We start from the raw sequence: 23111 nt of genomic DNA, 5'->3' as shown, positions 1-23111 counted from the left end.
TCATTTCCCTCAAATACTCTGTTTTTCCTTCATTCAATTTCTCTTCCTTAGCAGCAAGTTACAGTCTGGCACAATCACGGAGCATTAGCTCAATAATGGCCAAGTATAGCAAGCAGAGCCTGCATGAGCACAGTTCTCTGGTAGTAGCGCCATACTTAAAGCTGACATAAGTTGACAGGCTTCCCCCATCCCAGCCTCACTTAGAAAATTTTACAAGAGAATACACTATGTTTTATTTATATTTATATTTATATTTATCTGTGCCTTCAAAGAACAGCAGCTCAAACTTCTGCATTAAATCTACAAACTATACAGGCAGAATAAGTGCCTGAAACCACCTGCATATACAGTTTCACATATACTACATACACAAAACAGAATTTCTGTGTAAAGACAAAGTTGAGAATATACAGATTTGGAAAGCATCTGAAGTTTCAAAGAAAACTAAAGAAAGTTTCTGCAACTGCTGAAAGAAACAGCAGTTTCATCAGAACTTTTTCCAAATCTAGCAGAAAGTAGTTTCATACAAAATCACTCAGCTGAAGTCCAGCTTAGAATGAGCACACAGCTCTTCAGGACCAGAGGGCAGGATACTTGAGCTTTGATTTTCCGACCCACGCTTGAGAGAATAAGCCTGCATGCTGCCACCACTCTGAAATATGACTAGGCCTGTCTAAGACCAAATTTTATTATTAAATCCAGAAACATCTCACCTAAAAAGCTAATCTATGATTTCATTATTCTGTGCTTGGACAAACAAACTTTCCACTGAGTCTATTTCTACAGAAGCAGAAATCTACCATTCCCACAGAAAAAGCTGCAGCCTTCAGTTCTCGCCAGAATATCCCTTTCATATTTAAGAAACCCAATTCACATGCTCAAATGCTTCTATTTCAGTGCAAGTTACATGCCTTAATTTTATTTAAAATATCTTCTGAAAACTACTGAACATCATCTTCTTTGATTGAAACAAATTGAAACACAGGAAGTTCAACTTAACCATGAGAAAAAACTCCTTTCCTGTGCGGGTGCCGGAGCAGTGGCACAGGCTGCCCAGGGGGGCTGTGGGGTCCCTTCCCTGGAGACATTCAAACCCTGCCTGGACGCGTTCCTGTGCCCCCTGCTCTGGGTGTGCCTGCTCAAGCAGGGGGGTTGGATGAGATGATCTCCAGAGGTCCCTTCCAACCCCTACCACTCTGTGACTCTGTGATTCTGTGATTTCTTACAGTACATCTCAGGCATACACAGGGAACTGCCCAGGAATATGCTACAATACCAAATATACTTCTGGTTTGGTTTCAGTGTGTTAACAAAGCACAGCCATCCCAGCTGAATTTCCATTGTAGATAAGGTACAAGCAGCACTGCTTAGTATGCTTCACAATTGCTTCTAACAAGGTTTGAATGAAGGACAGAACAAATACAAACAAAATTATCTTACATCCTATTGCACTTAAGTTTTGACAGACTGGAAACTTTCCAAATTCTCCTACTATTTTGCAGTTAAAATAGGAAAATCCAGTCTGCCACAGATGGAGAATGGTCCAATTAAACATGTTAGCTACTGAAGAATTGTCATCTCTGGAGCTGCCTTGAAGCATGATGAGTCAACAAATTTGCCTGCTAAGGAAGCATCATGTATATAATGACTAAAGTTTGTGACATTAGCAAAGACCCTTCAAGAATGAAAAGTGATACAAATTGCTGCAAGCTTTGCTTTCTAAACTTCTGATCGTTCCTAAACATGACACAAATAAAATCAGTCTAAACCAATTCATTTTTCCAACATCAGTTAAGGACTCTTAAAAAGTCTATCCTTAGGGACAATTTGTCACATCACAAAATGATGACATTTGCGCCACAACATGCTGACATTATACTATCCCATCAACAAGTAAATGTCACAATTTGTGACATAAATACTGTCCTATGACAACCTTTTGTTAGCCTCAATGATACCATGTACAAATATTTGACCCTGTAATGCAAACAGAATCAATGACACCTTTGGGACCAAAGCAGAGGAAGTCTGTTCCCTTGTGTAAGCCAATGTCAGCTTATTTGTTCCTAATTCTACAGTATCAGAAAAGCCACAAGTGCTACATGCTCTGATCCAGCGACACAAAAACCCTACTTCATATCCAAACAAGAACAGCCTGACGCACGAGGAGTTAGGTCATTGCAATAGCGAAGCTAAATGAAGCAGGAACAGAACTCTACAGGCAACATCTTTAAGCGATAATAGGGAAGGGTGACTCCAAATTAGCCTTCTAATTATTTTCTCTTTAACTTGACTATTTAAGCCATTACCTAAGTTATACATTATAGTGCCCTGAAAATTTTTATTATAGAACAGATCTGCTTTGCTGCACTGCTGTTCCTTTACCAAAAAAAATGAAGGAAAAAGTGAATGCACCATGATTTCTTCCCCATGTAGATATAATAATGATGCGTACTAAAACTGTATGTCATTCCTCAGAATTATTAGCATGCACATGGGTCAGAAACTACAAAAAGCAGCTGGATATACTAAAAAATTAAAAATAAAATTGGTCCTGCTTTGTTACGAGGATAAGCCTCATGCTGTTAGCAATAAGAGATCCTTCCTAATGCTTTTGGGACTTAAATGCCTCTTAACTAACCTGGTGACTAGTATGGTTGCAGCACTAGCCCAAGGATCTGATCCAAAACACACTGAAGCCTGCTCTTGCCTTTTACAGGCTGTGGGTTCAGTAATACTGGAGGGAGAACTGTTGCTCTCATAGCTACGTGAGAGCAGAGTGCATCAGCAAATTCGGAAGAATGGGACTCCACTATGGGGAGCCTTCTACAACAGGGAAGCGATGAGGACTCAGGTCTCATTTCTCTCTGTTGAACTGATTGCCTGCGCAAGGAGGTTGATGCAGAAATCAATTCACTCATGCCAGCTGGTTTCCCTCTCTCTGCAGTGATGGTAAGTTGATCAGGATATTAGTTTCCTTCAGCTGATGTGCATTCCATATGTAACATGCTGACCCTAGTGATGCTGAACAAACCAATATAGCAGCTAGATTAAATTAACCAATCCATAGAAAGGAAGGCAGAGGACTAAGAAAGCAAGAAGACGAAGAAAGGCAAAAAACAACAAACCTCTGTTTGAGCTAACAAGCTTGCTTTTTCTATATAAACTCAATAATACGGAAATTTTTAGGGAAAAACTGAAGAGGAAATACAGTAAGAAAGAACACTGTGGAAGCCAATATTTAAAATATAATTCTTGTGATATTACCTGGTTTTGTTTACTTTTCCCCATTTTGTTGGCTCCTGCATCTCTTCTTTTCCTTTACTGTGAACACTCCACTAACTGTGAGACAAATCAGAGCTAAGAACCCTTCCAAAATAGGTGAAGTTTAAGTAAATTAAATGGTGCGGCTCTACTCTAGCTGAGAAATCTAATCACAGCTCAGGTTCCCGTGGAGCCTACAGACAGTCCACTATATTTGAATGTTTTTATTGATATCCTTCAATCCAATATTAAAAATTAAAAGAGAGCACTAGAAATCTTTATTTAAAAATAATGAACTATTTGTAGATAGGAATGAGCAAGAAGATTTTCAAAATTCAGCTTCAGCACTTCCTAAAAATCTAAGAAACTTGATCATTCCTGTTTAATAATTGGCCTTAAAGTAACAAGAGAAAAGGATTGATTTTCATTGTAACAGAATCACCAATTTTTGCTGAACAAAAACCTAGCTTAGTTATGCCATGCAAACTTGGAATGAACAAGCAGCATTTCATGTATGTATCAAAACAACTTTATTATACAGCACACCAGAAGATCAGCTGTTTTAAAATCAAATGCTGAGACATCAAAGGCATTTTTTAATACTTGAAAGGGTGAGACATTTGAATACTTTCAGGTAAACTTTCATAAATTAAAAATGAGACCCACTTGTTGATAAGAACATATACTGCATTGGTTATGTACCAAGAGAATAATGGCTTGAATTTAAAATTAATCCTGGCTCAGATGAGGTTGTCAATTTAATAAACATTCAATTTTAAATAACCAAGGAAAATATTCAGGATACTTAGTACTTTTTCCATATTACAGTACCATCATCCAACACTTCTAAAAAGATGTCTCAATAACTTCCATAAAAACAAAAGGACATCTGAAAACTGCTTTTGTCATGCATCTTTCTTTCTAGAAAAAACATTCACTCAAGAGAAATAGTACCCTTTGAACTTTAGACTTCCCAAATTGGTGAGAAAAAACAATACAATCACAGACACAATATTTACATCAGAAAAGAAGTACTTTGTAAATTATGCCTACTTGTTACTTTATATAATTAGGTTGAAATTAAATACTATTTAAACCAAGATTGTAAGAAATGGGTTTGAAGTTCTAAAAGGTAACTACAGAGCCATAAAATTTACATTGCTCAGAGAACATACCCCAAAATTGGAAATCATTTAGGTTTGGGGAAAGGAGGATGTGATCAATAGAAACTCAGTACTAGCAATTTTGGCTAACTGCTGCATTTAAGTACATAAGCTCATCTTCCCGCTCATTTTCATGTTTATAAACAAGGTGTGTTTCTTGCGCCTGAAAAGCTTTTACAGTTATCCCTGAGCCACAAATTGCTGTTGCCCAAAAAAGCTGTCTGGGGAAGGATCACAAAATATTCATCTGAGTCTGGTGCTCTTCCCTAGATATCCAGGGGTCTAGCCTAATACAGACATTCTTATGTTCTTCTTAGAAGTCATTCCCGTAAGACAGTATCAAGTTCATGTTAGAAAAAAAACACTCTAAATCTGTTCATCTTCTTTCAATCCATGAACTGTAGTGACTGCACAGCAAGTGCACTTGCATCAGAGAAACAAGCTATGCCAAGACCTTAGCACTTTCCTGCTTTTGATTCCCGTGTTTTCAAGGCTCAGCTGATGCCACAGAGCTTGAATATATTGAGCTGCAGAGCTTCCTTCCTACAACAGCTCCACGCTCATTTGCTGTCTTTACTTTCTTCAGCTTGTGTTTGTTTTCAAAAGAAGCTTCATTCATTTAAATTCCTGAAATAAGTAATGGCTTGTAAATATTTCATTTCATTTAAGCAAAAAAGAATTCATTGGCTATAGGTTGCAAAAAGTAATATTGAGGCATACTTGGCAAAGTCACATATCAGAATGACTTGGGTGATATCAGAATCACCGAAATATCAGAATGACATGCACTAATATCTGAATTTAATCCAGACAATAAAATCCATGGCAATAGACATCTGAGAAGTAGTGTTTTGCTTACAACACCTCATTTATGCATTCAATCTAAGCCCGAATAGATGATGATTATTTTTCAATTAAACTTGGATAAGCAGCAGCGTAATTCCAGTGATGGCTAGTATACAAATTCTTATTAGATGGCATGTGCAGATTACAAAACTGGATGACTGAAAATGGAATTTTGAGTCTTTCATTTCTAATTATGCTCATTTAAGCTCACCCAGAAGCTTGACACAGAAGCAGTGTATTTCACTTCATAACCCCCATCCAAAACTAACCCTAGGTGAGCTTAAGACATCGCTTCACAGCTTTAGGCTGGGGGCATGAGATGAAATACACTGCTCCTGGGCCAGTTTCAATTTAGATTATATGTTTTGGGGACAATGTTTTTTTAAAACATCTGCTATTGCTGTCCTCTAGAGCTACACATACTGCCATGAACGCAAGATTTCCTTAAGCAATGCCATGCTGTCTGTCCAAGCCTGCAGACAACATGTGACCAAGTGTGAACATCTATATTCACTGGAATGGCAGCTCCCAAACTGATGACATGTCTGTGTCATTACTAACCATGTCTTTGAAGATCGTTTTTTCCAGATGGAACCAGGAGGATGATGCTGTTTAAGCCCTCGGGGGTGAGAAAGGTGATTTAATACACAGAAGGAAATGAAGGGAGAATAACAAAGGAGACACAGAGACAGAGAAAAGAAAGGAGGGAGGAGGAATATGAGAGACACAAAAGAGCAGACAGAAAAGTAACAGAAACAAAGGACAGACACAGAAGTTGCCTAAAGGGGTGCAGAGTTTCTCACTGAGTGATAGTCACTGTGACAATCAGGTTCAGTTAATAAATAAAAGTCTATTTAGTTGCTACAAAAAATAAAAAGCTTGCATATTTTGTGCAAACCCTGCACATACAACGGACTGTAGATCAAAGACTGTGAACTCTTTATAACATTTCCTGGCACACAGTCTATGCCTAAATGTGAGTTTCAGTACTCTCTTCTCAATGGGCTTGACTTCTGAGCCACCAACCCCTGTGAAACAACACGCTGGACCGAGTCCTGCTCCCTGAGGGAGCTTCAATATATTTCACAAAATACAGCAATGCAATAACCAGACTTGCTGGCAATTTCTGCAAGCAAGATAAAGATTATATCCTTCTCTAGCCTTACATTCCCCTCTCCAGGAACAGTCTCTTCGCAGTCACGAACATTAGAGCCAAGATGTAATCCCTCACAATAATATGGACATTGATTCAAACAGGAAGTGGAGGGTCATCTCTTGCCTTAGTAGCACACACAAAAGCAGCTCAAAAATCCCTGCGTGCTTGCAGACTGATCAAGCTGAACCAAGTCCACCCACTGATGAAGAAACTTGCCTTTCATTCAATTCTTAAGTTGTGCCAGTTCGTGCCAGTTTAAGAAGTGGCTTTTCTGCAGCTAGCTAAACTAAAACCAAAAAAAAATTTTTACATCGATAATCTACCAGCTAACAAGCTACCTCTCACACCAATTACATATGGTAGCCTGATATCAGTCATTTCCCTCCTCTCCCCCATGGGTTTTTTAAATAAAGAAATGGAACATAGGGCACAAGGTGCTTATACAGTGAATTTTAAAAATGCTGTCTCTTAGAGTTCTCCAGGAGCGATGAGACTATTAAAAGGAATACCAAGGTTCACAGCCCTCTAAGTAGCCCACTTTATAAAAAACCATCTGTTTCAAAGCAGTTGGAAGAGGAGGAAGGAACAGGAGATCTTGTTAGTGGCCCTCAGTGCTCCGCACAGTAGCCCTTGAGAGATGCTGCATGAGGATGAACATATGTATTTCATTATGAACTCCAAATATGTTCACTGAGCTACATCTTGCAATTTTTAAGCAGAAGTGCCTGATTCAGCCTAGGTGCAGGGGAATGTATTCCTGCTACATCTTCCTTCACAGAAGCTGATGGGGGCCAAGAGCTTAACCAGTGAATCACAAAGTGGGTTTCACGGAGCTACAAAAATGCTGTTCGGCTGATGCACAAACATACTTTCTTACTTCTCTTCTTTACAATGGTTTTAGACAGAGTTTTGTAATAATATCTGTGACCCAAGAGAAATTTAAAATGTTTATAGTGAGCTGCTTGCTATACAAATATGGGCACTTCTGCTCCATCCACACATCCTCCTCCCTCCTGCATGTACTTAGCAGCACCTCTGTGGATGTCACATACAAGAGAGAAAAAAATAACTCTGGATTCTTCATACTTGTTTTCCATAGCAAGCTGCAAAACCTCAAAAAGAACAGGATCAGGTCTCAGCTGACTGTGCGAATATTGGCCTCCCTCATCCACGGAGAAAGAAAAGCTCAGAACCCCCAATAGTAACAGCTTCCCAATTCTCTACCCCCAGCGCCAACACAGCCAAGGGCAATCAGGGAGTTCACTGTCAGTCCTCCATAGTCCATCACTAGTGCTCAGGACACAGCTCCCCCTCCGAAGCCACTGTACTCCCAACATAGATGTTTTGCATAGTTTCTGTTCACTTTGTACTTCTCATTCAGGGCAATGAACGTGTTTCAAGACTGCTCTCAAGGCAACTGAGACCATTTGACGTGCTTGCCATTATGTGGTTGGGTAACAGGCAGGGAAACATGTGAAACCACTGATTAAAAGCCAAACAAATTAACAAAACAAGAAATGGCCCTCTAAATCAAAAGCTGCAGTTCTGATGAACTGCCTGTGTGGGGGTATCTGAGCCTGGGAGAGGAAAGCTTTTAAGTTCATATGCCTGCTTGTTTCTATGCTCTAACCACATGAAATACTACAATACCTAAGACTCCAGAGTCCTATACATATCAATTAAACTTGTGTGATTTACATGGCTGAAATGAGAGAGGCCAGAAGGAATGATGTTCACATACCACATCCACAAAAGAACATGTAGCAGCCAAATCTAACGGGAACCCTACTAGCCTCAACAGTTCCTCTTTATGTGAGGGAGCAACTGGAATGTATCGAGCTCTGCCTAGGGGTGGAGGAAGTACAAGTCGAGAGCTTATGGATAAAAATTAAGGGATAGGCAAATATGGGTGACACTGTTGTGGTCATTTGCTACAGGCCACCTGATCAGGAAGAGGAAGTCGACAAGGCCTTCTACAGACAGCTGGAAGTAGCCTCACAAAAGCAACTCGGTGAGCCATGCACACTCCAGAAGGTTCCCGCAGAGCATCAAGGGTAACTTTTTGACACAGGTGGTGGAAAAGCCAACAAGATGAGATACACTACTGGAGCTCATATTATCAAACAAAGAAGGTCTGGTTGAGGATGTGAGGGTTGGGGGTAGCCTTGGCTACGGTGACCATGAGACAGTGGAGTTCAGGATCCTGCATGGCAGAATCAGGCAACAAGTAGGATTACAACCCTGGACTTCAGGATAGCTGAATTTGGCCTCTTCAAAGACCTGCTTGGAGGAATCCCATGAGTTAGGGCTCTAGAAGGTAGGGGGGTCTAAGAGAGCTGGTCAATATTCAAGTACCACTTCCTCCAAGCTCCAGATCAGTGCATCCCTATGAGGAAGAAGACAAGAAAAGGAGCCAGGAGGCCTGCATGGATGAGCAAAGAGCTTCTAGAAAAATTCAAACAGAAGAAGGAAGTTTACAGTATGTGGAAAAATGGACTGGCCACATGGGAGGAATACAGGAATGTTGTCAGGGCATGCAGAGGCGCAACAAGGGAGGCCAAGGCCCACTTGGAATTAAATCTGGCAAGGGATATCACAGATAGCAAGAAGGGTGTCTTCAAATACATCAGCAGTAAAAGAAACACAGGGGAAACTGTAGTCCTGCTGCTGAATGAGGTGGGTGCCCTGGTGATGCAGGATGCAGAGAAGGCAGAATTTCTGAATGCCACCTTTGCTTCAGTCTTTACTGCTAAGGCTGGCCCTCAGGCATCCCGGCCCCCAGAGGTAAGAGAGGCAATCTGGAGAAAGGAGGACTTCCCTTGGTTGAGAAGGATTGGGTTAGAGATCTTTTAGGCAAACTGGATCCTCACAAATCCATGGGCCCTGATGGGATGCACACATGAGAGCGCCAAGGGAGCTGGTGGATGCTGTCACTAAGCCAATCTCCATCATCTTTGAAAGGTCATGGAGGACAGGAGAGGTCCCGAGGACAGGAGGATAGCCAATGTCACTCCAGTCTTCAAAAAGGGCAAGAAGGAGGACCTGGGAAACTATAGGCCAGTCAGCCTCACCTCCATCCCTGGAAAGGTGATGGAGCAGTTCATTCTGGAGGTCACCTCCGGGCAGGCAGAGGACAAGAAGGTTACCAGAAGTAGTCGACATGGATTCACCAAGGGGAGATCATGCTTGACCAACCTGATAGCCTTCTGTGATGGCATGACTGGCTGGGTAGATGAAGGGAGAGCAGTGGATGTTGTTTACCTCAACTTCAGTAAGGCATTTGACACTGTCTCCCATAGCATCTTCACAGGCAAGCTAAGGAAGTGTGGGTTAGATGAGAGGACAGTGAGGTGGATTGAGAACTGGCTCAACAACAGAGCTCAGAGGGTCATGATCAATGGGGCAGAGTCTGGATGGAGGCCTGTCACTAGTGGTGTTCCCCAGGGGTCTGTGCTGGGCCCAGTCCTGTTCAACATATTCATCAGTGACCTGGACAAAGGGACAGAGTGTACCCTCAGCAAGTTCACTGATGGTACCAAGCTGGGAGGAGTGGCTGATACACCAGAAGGCTGTGCTGCCATCCAGCGAGACCTGGACAGGCTGGAGAACTGGGCCCAGGGGAACCTCATGAAATTCAACAAGAGCAAGTGTAGGGTCCTGCATGTGGGGAGGAACAACCCCAGGCACCAGTACAGGCTGGGGGCTGAACTACTTGGAAAGCGGCTCTGCTGAGAAAGACCTGGGAGTGCTGGTGGGCAGCAAGCTGACCCTGAGCCAGCACTGTGCCCTTGTAGCCAAGAAGTCCGATGGTGTCCTGGGGTGCATTAAAAGGACTGTGGCCAGCAGGTCAAGGGAGGTTATCCTCCCCCTCTACTCCAACCTGGTGAGACCACATCTGGAGTACTGCATCCAGTTCTGGGCTCCCCAGTTCAAGAAAAACAGGAAACTACTGGAGAGAGCCCAGCAGAGAGCTACTAAGATGATCAGGGGACTGGAGCATCTTATCATCTCGTATGAGGAAAGGCTGAGAGATCTGGGCTTGTTCAGCCTGGAGAAGAGAAGACTGAGGGGGGATCTCATCGATACTTATAAATATCTAAAGGATGGGTGTGAAGAGGATGGTGCCGGGCTCTTTCAGTGGTGCCCAATAACGGGACAAGGGGCAATGGGCACAAATTGAAACAAAGGAAATTCCAGCTGAATATGAGGAAGAACTTCTTTCCTGCGAGGGTGCCAGAGCAGTGGAACAGGCTGCCCAGGGAGGTTGTGGAGTCTCCTTCCCTAGAAATATTCAAAACCTGCCTGGATGCGTTCCTGTGCCCCCTGCTCTGGGTGTCCCTGCTCAAGCAGTGGGGTTGGACAAGATGATCTCCAGAGGTGCCTTCCAACCCCCACCATTCTGTGATTCTGTGAACAAGGGCCCCATAAAGTGCTCTGAAAGAGCAGAGTGGGATCATTCTCAAAAACAGCTGGGAACTCAGGTACAGAAGTATGTTAACAAGAACCTGTTGTGGACTGGGATACTGGGGTTTAGTTAAGAACCATCAAGAGTAGAGCCTGTGAGTACAAACACACAGACTCACAGAGGATCCTAATCATTCAATTTTTATTTCCCTTCCCACTGGGGAGATCACTGCAGGTCGATGTGAGTTGGGCAAAAGAGCGTTAGTGTTTCTGTGTCACCCAACTGCAAGTGGTTACAGGTCTCCAGCATCACCAGCCAGGTCCCCGGCCATCTCCAGGCATTTAACACTACAGATCTGCCTGGAGTTCAGCTCATGAGCTCATTTAACAGGCTGAATGTTGGAACACTGTGTATGTCCACTACATCCTGATGGGTCCCCCTTGCCTTGTGGTCATAACTGATTGACAAAGATATCCCTAAGCACCCAGAATGTAATCCACCTGTCGCTGGCACATGTTGCTTTTGTTTGGTTTATTTCTGGTTTTATGCCTCATCCCTGGAGCCACTCAAAAGCCATGCATAAAAAAGAGGTGCCCACACAAAAGGGGTTGATGACTTCCCTCAGGATTATACTCTTATCTCTACCCATGCTAACACCGATGCCTACTTATGCTGAACATCCAACACAATACCTAGGAGCATAAAAGATGAACCAAGAAAAGAATATTCTGCTTTCCATAAATGGCTAGATTTAACAAGTACTGCTGCAGATTTAGATGCCTTAGACTCACAGGTGGTTCAATGCTCTGAAAAGAGCAAGTTACAAGGTATTTTCCTCTAGCAAACACAGGAAAAATACCTTATTGAACTTTGACCCAGCAGGATTTTATGGCAACTTACCATGCCCTGATACAACTGTGTTTTCAATGAAGAAACAACTATTTCTTCAGAATCAGTCACATTCAACACTGTGAAAAGCTGCCCAAAGCTCTACAAGTGATTCCAACATATTCCTCTAAACCTCCAGCTCCATCCCCCTGAGCATCTGTCTTGCAGTGACAGTTGCTGACAGAGGCAAGTGTGGGAATGCATTAACCATGAACAGGCTGTTCTCCAACACCTGAGAACAGCAACCTTTCTCTACTGTAGTTCTTCAGTTAGGGAGGCCAGGCTCCACACTGCTAGAATTTACAGTGGAACAGCGCGGTCCTCAGTCATCATCATGTTTACTTATTGGTAGTACAGAAGCACCTAAATGCCATCAACTCAGAGCAGAGCCCCAGTATACAACACCGTGCTCAGACACCTGCAGAGGGAAGCCTGCTCTTTCCCTCTGGCACTTTCAGTCAGGGGAGCAGAGGAGACAGTAACAGTGATAAAAAAAACATGTTTTCACAGAACATAGCTCACCATCTGCTAAAACTGAACACACCGGCCAGTAAACATGGGCCTACTGCTCAGTAGGAATAAGGACATGTCCCAGTAGCTGGTGTTCGCTAATACACTTCTATGACACTTCATGCAGTTTACCATACCTCTGATGAGCTTCCAAAGACCATGAAAGAAACAGATTTCATAAAACAAACACAGAAAAATAAACATTAAATACATCTACTTCATCTACTAGGACAAACTTTTAACAACGTTTCTGCACAGAAACCACAGAAATTACCTTTTTTGCTAATGACTAAATTAAGTAAAATGTGTTTTGATGACTTATCTTTTTTAAAAAAACTACTTACTGTTCTGTGGTTTTCTTTTTAGAAAACATAGGTAATCACAAGGACATTAAAAAGGTTAGAGGGAAGCCAGAAATGAACCGTAAAGTCTGTGTGTATGCACATTTCCAGAAGCGTGCCAGTCAAATACACAGTAAGTTGGTACTATTACATGTAGGTACCGTCCTATCCAGGTGGTGCAATTAAAAAGCTAGGAAAAGTGAGTTGTAAAAGAAAATTTTAAAGGCTAAAATGTTATTCAGAGAAATAATTACTAGTCTACAAGAGTAGGAAAGGTACAAACACCAAGAAAGAAGCACAGTTATTGCAGTGTATCAGTAAATGAGGGCAGAAAAAATCATGTTGAATACAGGTTAAGTTTCACTGAAAATGTTTTTAGTCACATAATCTTAAGTCTGATGATGTTGAAGTGCTATAGTCTAGGCATTTAAATTAAAATGGACAACAAATTAAAAGGAGCCCTGATCAAAACAAACATCAGAACAAGTAGAGAAGCTTGCATGACCTGTGAGAGCTTTTTCTTCTCTAATTTCTACACTGTGCTGTGAAACAGTCAAAGGAAAATAGAAACTATAGGTGTGGTCCCACCTCTTTTAGGTGTTTAGGTGATAACCATTACTTCAATATCAAAGTGCCCTGCTTACTGACAACAACAGCAATCCTAAGAGATAGGGAAGTACCGTTACGCTCCCAGTGCAGGTAGGAAACTGAGGCACAAAATCACCTATGTAATGCAAGTGCTATTTCAGAGGATACTGGTGAGGTAACTGGCAAAGTTCCTCGGTACTCCTGTTCAGCTTGAATTTAACCTCACGCTCTGCCTCTGGCCAAGCCTCAAATTTCCCTGAGGTATCACTGTGAATACCACAGCACTGCTTCAGAGCTCGCAGATGTGGTGACAGGGCTGCGCAGAGCATCACCAGCTCTGCCAAGGGCAGCATGCATGCTTTCGGTCCTGCAAGACAGCAGCGCCTCAGCATCTCTCCTCTTTCCACAGCAGCTGCACTCAGGGCTGACGAAATCCAATGGGATCCATAAACACCATACTTCTCCACTTACCTTACCGAAGCCAGCGAGCCCAGCAGATGTGCCAGCACACGCCTACAACACTGAACATTTCACAGTGCACAGTGGCAACTCCCTTTGAAACACGGCTTCTCACAGGAGGTGACACTGCCCTCCTTACCTTTGCACAACAGCACCGGGCTTAGAGTGCTCACCCAGCAGAAGGGTCTAATTCCCCCTCTGCATGAGGAGTCGAAATACACATCTCCTGCCACAACAGAGGCTCACAACCTTTACTGCTAAAACTGTTCCACTTTTTCTTGACGCATTGCCTATCTACTGGTTTGGATGAGAGAGAGACAGAAAACCATACCTACATACATACACACAGAACAGGCACGTTTCTGAACTCCTGATTAACTCTCAACTTGGAGGGGAAATTTTAGGCCTTGCCCCAATGACTGCTTATTTATGAATATTCCAAGTCATTAGAAAAAAAAATACTTAAACAGCTGTAGGAGCAGCCCTTGGACTGAAACTTAGGCCTTTGTGTAGTTTCTGTCATGTGCATCCTTTAAGCATATAACTCTGCTTCTCAGGGATGTATGCAGGTAGAATTGTAATTATAAAATCTTTAGAGCTGCACCTGTATTTTTGCATTGGGGTTGTGCAATATCTGCCACAACAGGGTCTTGATCCGTAACTGAAACTCCAACAACTGTGCTACAATAAGTAAGGAAGGAAATAACCGCAGCAGCAATAAACTCCAGTTACCTGGGTTAAGGATAACTTTAAATAAATTCTGTGTTATCAAAGTTTGTCGTCTAGGCCCCTCTACAATAAGCAGAGAGAGATACATGGTTTCAGACGTCAACTCACCCAAGCTTTCTCAAATACAGATGTTAAGATTGTCAGGGGAGAGATCAATCCAGGGACCATCTCCACCTCCTTCCTACTGCAGAAGTCCAAGCTTAGACTTGAAGGCTGAAGTTAGGCACAACAAAGGATCCCATCCATTATTTCTTTCAAAAGTGGTTTTGTCATTGGTGATTTGTTAGGGTTTTAAGTTATTATTACTGGGGCAGGGGGTTGGGGATGGGAATGCTTGGCAAAGAATGTGAGACTATGGGAATAAAAATGCTGAAGGAATGTTGCAGGTCATCAAGTTTCATCCTGAGCTACGGCGAGCCGTCATATACAGCAGACTCCTTTCAACCTACAATTTCAGCTTTTGCTTAAATGAATGTGTGCTTTCAGGAACAAGAAGGATCTCACATTGTACTGCAGATTATCTCTCCTTATGCTAACATCCTTTGGTTTTAACTGACAGGACCATGGTGGACTTGGCAGTGTTGGAGGACTTGGCAGTATCAGGTTTACAGTTGGACTTGATGATCTTAAAGGTCTTTTCTAACCTAAATGATTCTATGAAAATATTTTATTTGGACATAAAAAGGGTTTGGCATAAAAACTTCCGTAATCTGGGCAGTTTCATGTTTTAAATTCATAAATCAGTACACACCTCACAGAATTTCCCATTTTAGCAGAACAAATCACAGGTTTTTTCTGAAAAGTTCATAATTTTCCCCTTCTGTTCTTTCAAAAAGAATCTACTAGTCTATTGAATTTTAATAAAATCAAAAGGGATGTCCCTATTTCTTTCTCCAAAGATCTGTATCAGTAGATTCCTAACACCATCAAGCTTTGGAAGAATGCGTTATGGTTCTCACTGTGATATGGAAACCCGCTATGAAGACCCCAAACGCATATCTAACCATTGGTATTAAGCCAGATTTGGTTGATCACGCTAACATAATAAATGAGCAGTATCAGAGATAGGATTTCAATCCGGTCTCTCTCCTTAGTGTTCATTGCTAAATTTCCCTCCTAGATTTAAACTCTCTGTGCTCGTCCCAGTGCTGGCACAGCAGTACCTCCTCACGCTAAGGCCACCAGTACCTTGCTCCTAAGCCAACCAGGCAACACCAGTTAAACCAGCAAACCAGGTAAAAGCAGATACGACTGCAGGTGTGGGGGGCTGCACATGGAGGTGGACTTTCAAGCATGTTTGAAACACACAATTGCTAATTAAAGTATGTATCCATTTTAAGTGTCTACTCAGGGGATGAGAAAAGGTGCTCTCTCTTCTTAGCAGCTAGAATTTGCTGAAATGTGGAGAGAGCTCAGCAGGCAGCGACATGACTAGCAAGCTGTAGGGCTGGAAGAGATGGAAAACAGCAAATAAATTAAGCAAGCCATCAACTTTATATCACACACAAAAAAAAAGGAAAAATAGTTAAATCCAGAGTTACTTCAGTCAGATGAAAATCTTTCTGCTTTCCATGTGGGATTCTGCTGTTTCATTCAAATATGATCACTAGGTTTGGTTGCTGTTTGGTTTTTATTGCACTATCATCTCAAGGAATTTAAAAAAAAAAAAAAGCCCTCGCTTTGGGAAATGTGCCTTTCACTTTGCGATATATCTTCCATTTATCAAAGGTCTGAACCATCGGGATTTTTGACCTCACGTTCCCTTCAGTTTCATAAAAAGTAGTCTGGCTACTCTGGAGAAACAGCACCAAAACCTTACCAGAAATGGACTTTTGCCCAGTTTGAATAGATAATTACATTTAATGTTACAGATACTGCTACAGTAATATTGAAGTCGATGCTTTTTATAGATCCTCTCAGCAAAATTTATTGCAAACTGAACAAAACAGAAAACCAATTAAATAAAATATCTGCCAGAATAATACATTTAGTGATCACTGGGCTGTATAAATCATATATGGTGAAACTGTATCGCAGAGAGTAATATTTTCTAAATTAAACAAATATCTGTATATCAAATACAGACAAGTCAGGATCAGCTGAAGTTTTGTGCGGAGCAATTTCTGTAGATGTGCGATAAACCTTCCTTTCTGATAAGGTGCTGCTAAATATTAAGTCTGGAAAAATTGTGTATATATTTATGTCTATTTTCCATAACAAAGAGCTACATGTTTATGAGGGATCATGACACCAACTTACTGGACAAATAGGTGCCTGCATGGACTTGATATTTTGACAACAAACAAAACAAGGAAATACTGGCACCATGAAACTGCAGGCTTGGAACTAGTTGGCCGAAGTCCTGTTCACAGCACTTTAGCAGTCTGCACACAGCATGAAGAGCAGCCCATGAATCAATTGTGAATAGAAGTCTCATTCTCCCCGTATTTCTGGTTTGGCTTTGATTTTTTTTTTTAAATCAGCTAGTATTAAGGCACAATGGGAATTCTCTAGGAGGGTCAAAAAAAATATAGTTTTGTAAAGAAAGTTGTTTACCTAGCACAAAAAAGCTCCTGGGATGACTACAAGGTCTAAGGAAAAGTAGGATTTTTAAAAGCTGTAATCAATTGACTATTTTTCCCCAAATCAGAAAGGGTAGTGTATTTTTAGTGAATCTGGGAACATACATATTCAGCTTAACACAGTAAGAGGCCATTCTGTAAGCACACTACCTGTATATACTCTGCTGCACAATGCCATGTTATTCATCACTTACACAAATGTCAATCACTAGCCCTTACCAGAGTAAATGGTGCGCTGCACCACCCACCTGTCATGTCTTCAGTTTATGATATTTTAAGACTGGAAAGGAAATTAGTTCCACTTGCATAAGCCTTTGTTTGAAAGTAATAGTGCACAACAGATTTCCATGGGCATAGGGGACAGAGCAGAAACACTAATTGTAGGAATGCACTAACCAGATACACTCTTAATTTTACATGGACTAGCTTTGCAAGACTTGCATCACTAGTGATGGCTTCAACTATGCATCCCACTGTCAAGAAAGGTCAGGGACAGACTTATCGTTTCTGGAATTTATAAATAATTTAATTTTAGACCACAAAATAAAAGTAATGAGGACACAAAACAGGAAGCAATTTGCATACCTCCCTGCACAGCTCTCTCTTGACAAAGCAAAGAAGTGTACAGTGATCTCCCAGTTATTCAAGCTCACTTTACAATCAGCGCAACCATATACTCTGCCGTGCTATCAAATCCACCATTTCTCTAATTCACAAAACTAATGGCATTATATGGGAGGATAATACAGTACACATCAGACTTCCACAGTACAGAAAAGAAGAGGGAGGAGAGAGAACCAATTTAAATAATAGCCTCCTTAGTTTCTTTCGAGACATCTCATGCAACCAAAAATCACATGCTCCTATTATTGCAGCACAGGAGGATTTACAAGATGTAAATAAATTTTTTAAAGCTCCATGTGCACACCAACTCAACCTCTGCCCCTTTCAAATTTATTTATTTGCCCTTGATCCACACACACAAATATTCCATGGTAGCACGTTCAATGAACCATTCATGCAGGTGAAGATCCCTCTGAGCAGCAGCTGCCCCCTCTGCTTTTATGGTTATTTGTCTCTCCATCATGGAGCTCAAAGAATAATCCTACTGCATATTTCTTCTTTATTTATTTTACTAGGTGAGGTGTTTAAGAGGATATATGGTCATCTGGGGCTCATCACTGTCAAATTTTCAGCCACGCAGCTGTAAAGGGTAAAGGAACTAGTTTAGCTCCTTGGTTTACAAAGTGCTGAGTACCTCCACTGAGGTGCCAAATGGGCACGGTGACACTTTAAGATCGCTTAGCGCCTCCTGAGGTTCACAGGGCCAGATCTAAACCCCCACTGTTAGGAATGACAGTCCTCCCCTTGACTGCAATGTGCCTGGGACAGAACTGTGCTTCGTGGCTCAAGCCTGTGCTTCTGAGGCAAGGCAAGATTTGCCATAGATTTAAGAATACAGGGTAAGATGCCTTGTTTGAGAAGCACTGGATCTTAGCAGTCCTACCTCCAAATACTTAACCCAGAGTAAAATAAATAAATACATACATACATACACACACACATATCTGTATAAACAAACATTCAAGGCTACCTTTAATATGTTTTGGATCAGGTACTTATTTTCAATTGTTTTAATCTCACATACATACAGGCAGTAAAATTCTCTCCAAACCCATTAAGCCCATCCTGCTTCCATTGGGCTTAATGTATTTCTTCCACTTCTTTTCAAATAAAAAAAAGATAAAAACAAAGATTCTACAGACTGTCTTTACAAATTATTTTTTTCTGGAAGCCTGTGTTAAAATCAGCTCTTTGACTGGAAGCATGCAATAAAACAAAGCTAACAAGAAAAGAAGGTGCAAAAAAATGCTGACAGTCATACTGTAACACATCCAGTGCAAAAAGACCGGCTGCTCTCATTTGGGTTAAGTCAGCACAGAGTCTTTCTTTACCAAGTCACTCATTCAAATCCATTCCTGCTGGATGGTAACCACCTAATGGCAGGCAGAGTGAGCAACATACTTTTTAAGTAACTCTGCCAAAGTATTTTTTATTCGATGTGTAAATACTGTAAAGAACGTCTGCAGGCATCCATGAGAGTATCATCCTGCAAGACTGAATGAGTAGATAGTAACTAAGCAAACAAAAAAGAAGTTGCAGCAAAGACTGTTACCGCTTTCATTTATTCTGACAGTTGCCATTTATCTTTGCTTTTGAAGAGACTATTTGGTAGTATTCCAGTAAGTGAACTGTGGCATACTGTGAAAAAATAATAACATTTTAGTAATACAAGCCCTCACTGCAGCATCTGTTATTAAATCTTTGCAGAGGCGAGGAGAGACCACTAGTCATAAACGTGGATTAGCAAGGTTCTACTATATTCGTTTTAGAGTACAGAGCGCTTTGCATGAAAGCTGTTACTTGCCTTTTATGTCAAAAAAAATGAACTTATGCCAACTTTTAAATATGGTATTCTTCAAGGCAGTAGTCCTAACAGCCTGCAAGGACTGTCCACAAAGAACAGCAGTAGTCTAATAGCCGAGAAATGGAGGAAGGGCAAAACCAGAAAAGCTGATGCTGCTGATTTCCAACATTTTCTTTTCACAGAAAATGGCCATTATCTTATGCTTCCACCCTGAGCAAATCAAAAACTGCCTTTCAAAGTGTCAAGCTTTCTGATGCGGACCCCAACTCTGACACATGATTATACAAGAGCATTAACACAAGCACTCGGTGTACTCCAGGGAATCACTGCACCCTCACCCACGGGAGCCTCAGCAGCTCCACGTTCTGGGCGACTCCTTAGCAAAACAGGCGAAAACCAGGACTTGAGATCCTAAAGAAAGATCATTCACATACTCAGGAGAGGTACAACACAAGCTCTCTGAACTGAGCCAAGTTTAAGTAAACTTTATGCTAAATTCACAAAGTTCAAGCAGAGTCGGAGCTTAGCTGAACTGTAGTAAAAACACTCAAGAGTCTTCCAGAAACACTAAAATCCTCCACGAGAAAGTTGATCTTGAGCCTTCATAACGATATTTTCCTGTCTATGAAGTTACACAGACGGTGCAAGGTGCTATGTAATATTTACCTATGACGCCCACTGTTATGATATAATGTTTCAGCGAAGGATAAATCAGAAGCAGCAAATCCCCAAAACCACCCGTGCAAATACACACCCATTAATGGCTCGATACATAAAGAAATGAAGACTGGCTGAAATTGAGTTAAAAATAAATTACGGGTGCTTCACCGTGAGAGTCGCCGTCTAAAATAATTACATAATAAAGGCAAGGCACGCGGCTTTAACTGGGGAAAGTTGTGATGCTCTAAAGCAGTAACACCGCTCCCAGCGCGCGATTTTTATCCATCGATGAGGCTGTAAAAATCCTCGCAACGCTGCTGCTGCTCCCGAACCTCCGCGGGACACCCCCGGGCCCCCGGCCAGGGCAGCTCCGGCCCGCCCCGGCAGCGGCCCCAGTCCCGGCCCCAGCCCCCGGCTCCGCGCCCGCCGACCCGCCCCTCCGCGGGGCCGCCCCCGCTCGCCCGCCCCGGCTCTCCCATCCACCTCGAGCCCGGCGCTGGACTTCATTTGATTTTTGGTTTGGTCCGGGTTTTTCTTTAGCCGGTGCTTGAGGAGGCAGAGCGCGGCGCGGGGAAGATTACAGGGGGAATGACTGAATCGAGGTGAATCGATTAAATCTCGACAATTTAATCTGGGGCTTTACGCGAGGCTGGAAGAGATAATCCCCGCGCCGCAGCTCGCCCCCTGCCTCTCCTTTACCCGGAGACCCCCGCACAGCCCCGGGGGCACGCCGGTCGCACACGGACACCGCCTCGCCGCTCCGGGGCCAAGCCCTCCTCCTCCTCCTCGCGGCGCGGCGCGCACCGCGCACCCGGCCCCTCTGCAAGATGCGCGCTCGCAAACTTTCCAAACTTCTGGGGAAGTGGCGGAGGGTGCGCGGGGCCGGCCCGGCCCCGGCGGCGCTTCCCCTCCCGGCGGCACCTCAGCGGCCGTCGGGACGCCGGTCGCCCCCAGCCCGGCCCGCGGGGACCGCCGCACCCCCGGCCGGGCGGCGGGAGCTGCGGGCTCCGGCCGCACCGAGCCCGGCGGAGCGCAGGCGGCAGCAGCAGGCTGCGCCCCGCAAGTTGGGGGAGCAAAGCAACGGTGATGGCAGGGGTAAGGGCAGAGGAAAGGGCAAGAACCCCCCGCACCGCCCCTCGCACTCACGCTGCTGTTCTCGCCCGTCCAGTGCACCATCGCCTGGTTGTGAGACGCGTCCCCTTTGAGCACGAAGGAGGTGCTGATGAGGGAGACCTGCTCCCGGCCCGCCGCCGAGGATGCTCTCCTGGAGCGGCTGCCCCCCACCGCCGCCGCCCCGCCGCCGCGCCGCGGCTCCGGCGGGCTGCGCGCCCCGCGGGTCAGGGCTCCGGGGCGCGGGCGGCCGCAGGGCTCCGCGCAGCGCAGCGCGGCGGCGGCGGCGGCCAGCAGCAGCGGCAGCAGCAGCAGCAGCGGCGGCGGCAGGCGGGCGGCTCCGCGCGGAGCGGCGGCGGCGGACACGCGTGGCCCGCCGTGCGCCATGGTGGCTCTCCGGCGTGGTAGTGACAGGCGGGGAGGTGGCGGGGAGGGAGACACCGCCGCGGAGGGCGGGGGCGGGGGAGGGTTGTAACCGGAGCGGGGCTCGGGCGGCGGCGTGCGCGGGGCTGCGCGCCCAGCCGGGGCGGCGCCGCCATCTGCTGGCCCGCGCCGAAACGCCGGGCGGCGGTGCTCGCACGGACGGACGCACGGACGGACGCACGGACACAGGCGGGGACAGCGGCGGCGGGGACGGGTCTCTCCCGGCGAGGCGGGAACGACCCGGCGTCGGCAGAGCCCGCTGCCTGTGAAAGTTTCCCGCCGTGCTCCCGTGAAAGGCTTCTGGGGAGCGCTGGGAGCAAAATCCGCGCAGCCCCTCGGGGCGGGCGCGCTACGAGTCGGGGGTCGCCCGGGACCGGCAGGCAACCCCCGCCTCCGCCCGCACAGGGGGTGGTCCTGGCCCGGCCGGCAGGCCAGGGAGGCTGCGGTGCAAAAGTCTAAAGGTTCTGCTTCTCATCAGCTGGAAGCCGAGGAACAAACGAAGCAGGTGCAAAAATACGGTCTGGTGATTGAGCCGAGAAGTGCTCCTGTGGAGAGTGGAGCCCACCCTTTCTTCAGCCCCTCGGCTCCTAGGAGGCGCCGGGATCGTCACCTGCGCTGTCCAGAGCAGATCGCTAATCCAGGATTTACCACTGTGGAGACGTGTGGCTTGTAATTTGTGACTGATCCGTGAAAGTGCCAGGAAATGCTCAGGGCTGGGGTGTCATGGCCAGGAGGGGCAATGACAGGGTCTCTGCAGTGTGGCAGAACTCAAAATAGGCAGGTGAAGTGGTGGAGGAAGATTTAGGCATCACAGATTGGATGCTCTTCCTGCTCCACTGCAGCAAGTTGTGTAACTGTGAATAAATCAGTGCTTGTGAAGCGGTTTGATGCCGTGAGAGGGAGCAGGTTGGGATCACAGGGTAGCTGAGATTGGCAGGGAGCTCCAGAGGATCCCTGGTCCAACCTGCTGTCCCCTGCAGTCCAGGGACACCTCTGAAGCTGAACCTATCTTGACGGTAAGATCAGGTTGCTCAGGCCTAAATTTCAGAAACTACACTTGAAAAACCACTGAGGGAAGTAATGACTCCAGCTACAGGACACCTTAGGTGACACCTAACAGATCTGGGCTCGGCAAAACCAAGGTGAGTGAGGTCAGTAAACCAGCTTTAGTTGTAATCTGCCTTTACCCTAATGGCCTAGAAAATTAGGATTACAAAGGCTTTTCTAGGAAGATTAATAGAAAAAATAGCATCCACTGGTTTAACTGTACCATTTACAGCCCCAGGATGACTACTGTAATAACCTAAAGTAACCTGGTCATCCCAAATTAATCTAAAAATGATGTTCAGCAAGCTGTATGACTACATATTAGCTGTACACCTTCAGTGCTAGGAGACCTATGGTAACCTGCCCTGTTATTACTGCAGTGGCTCAAACTATAAGGCAGCTTCAAATTCAGGATGATTCTCACAATTCGAAAGGAATAAAGATTAAAAATAATGTTTTAAAAAAATCCCATGTGCTTTTTCCACAGCTCCCAATGAAGTCCTCTTTCAGAG

The 23111-nt window shown here is 44.2% G+C and overlaps 1 protein-coding gene across 2 annotated transcripts in view; it reads right to left on the bottom strand.

The window, feature by feature from the left end:
- SORCS2 (sortilin related VPS10 domain containing receptor 2) overlaps positions 1-21516 on the bottom strand; it is a 590141-nt gene extending 568625 nt beyond the window's left edge. For both annotated transcript variants that reach the window (XM_075091935.1, XM_075091936.1), the window contains exon 1: positions 21166-21516. In XM_075091935.1, coding sequence (XP_074948036.1) covers positions 21166-21516 — 351 coding nt within the window. The remainder of the gene's footprint in view (positions 1-21165) is intronic.
- Between the last annotated feature and the right edge of the window lie 1595 nt (positions 21517-23111).

This window comes from Phalacrocorax aristotelis, chromosome 4 (assembly GCF_949628215.1).
Source record: "Phalacrocorax aristotelis chromosome 4, bGulAri2.1, whole genome shotgun sequence".
NCBI classification, from domain to species: Eukaryota; Metazoa; Chordata; class Aves; order Suliformes; family Phalacrocoracidae; genus Phalacrocorax; species Phalacrocorax aristotelis.
Note: the sequence above shows the minus strand (reverse complement) of the source record. Positions and strands in the feature narration are given on the sequence as shown.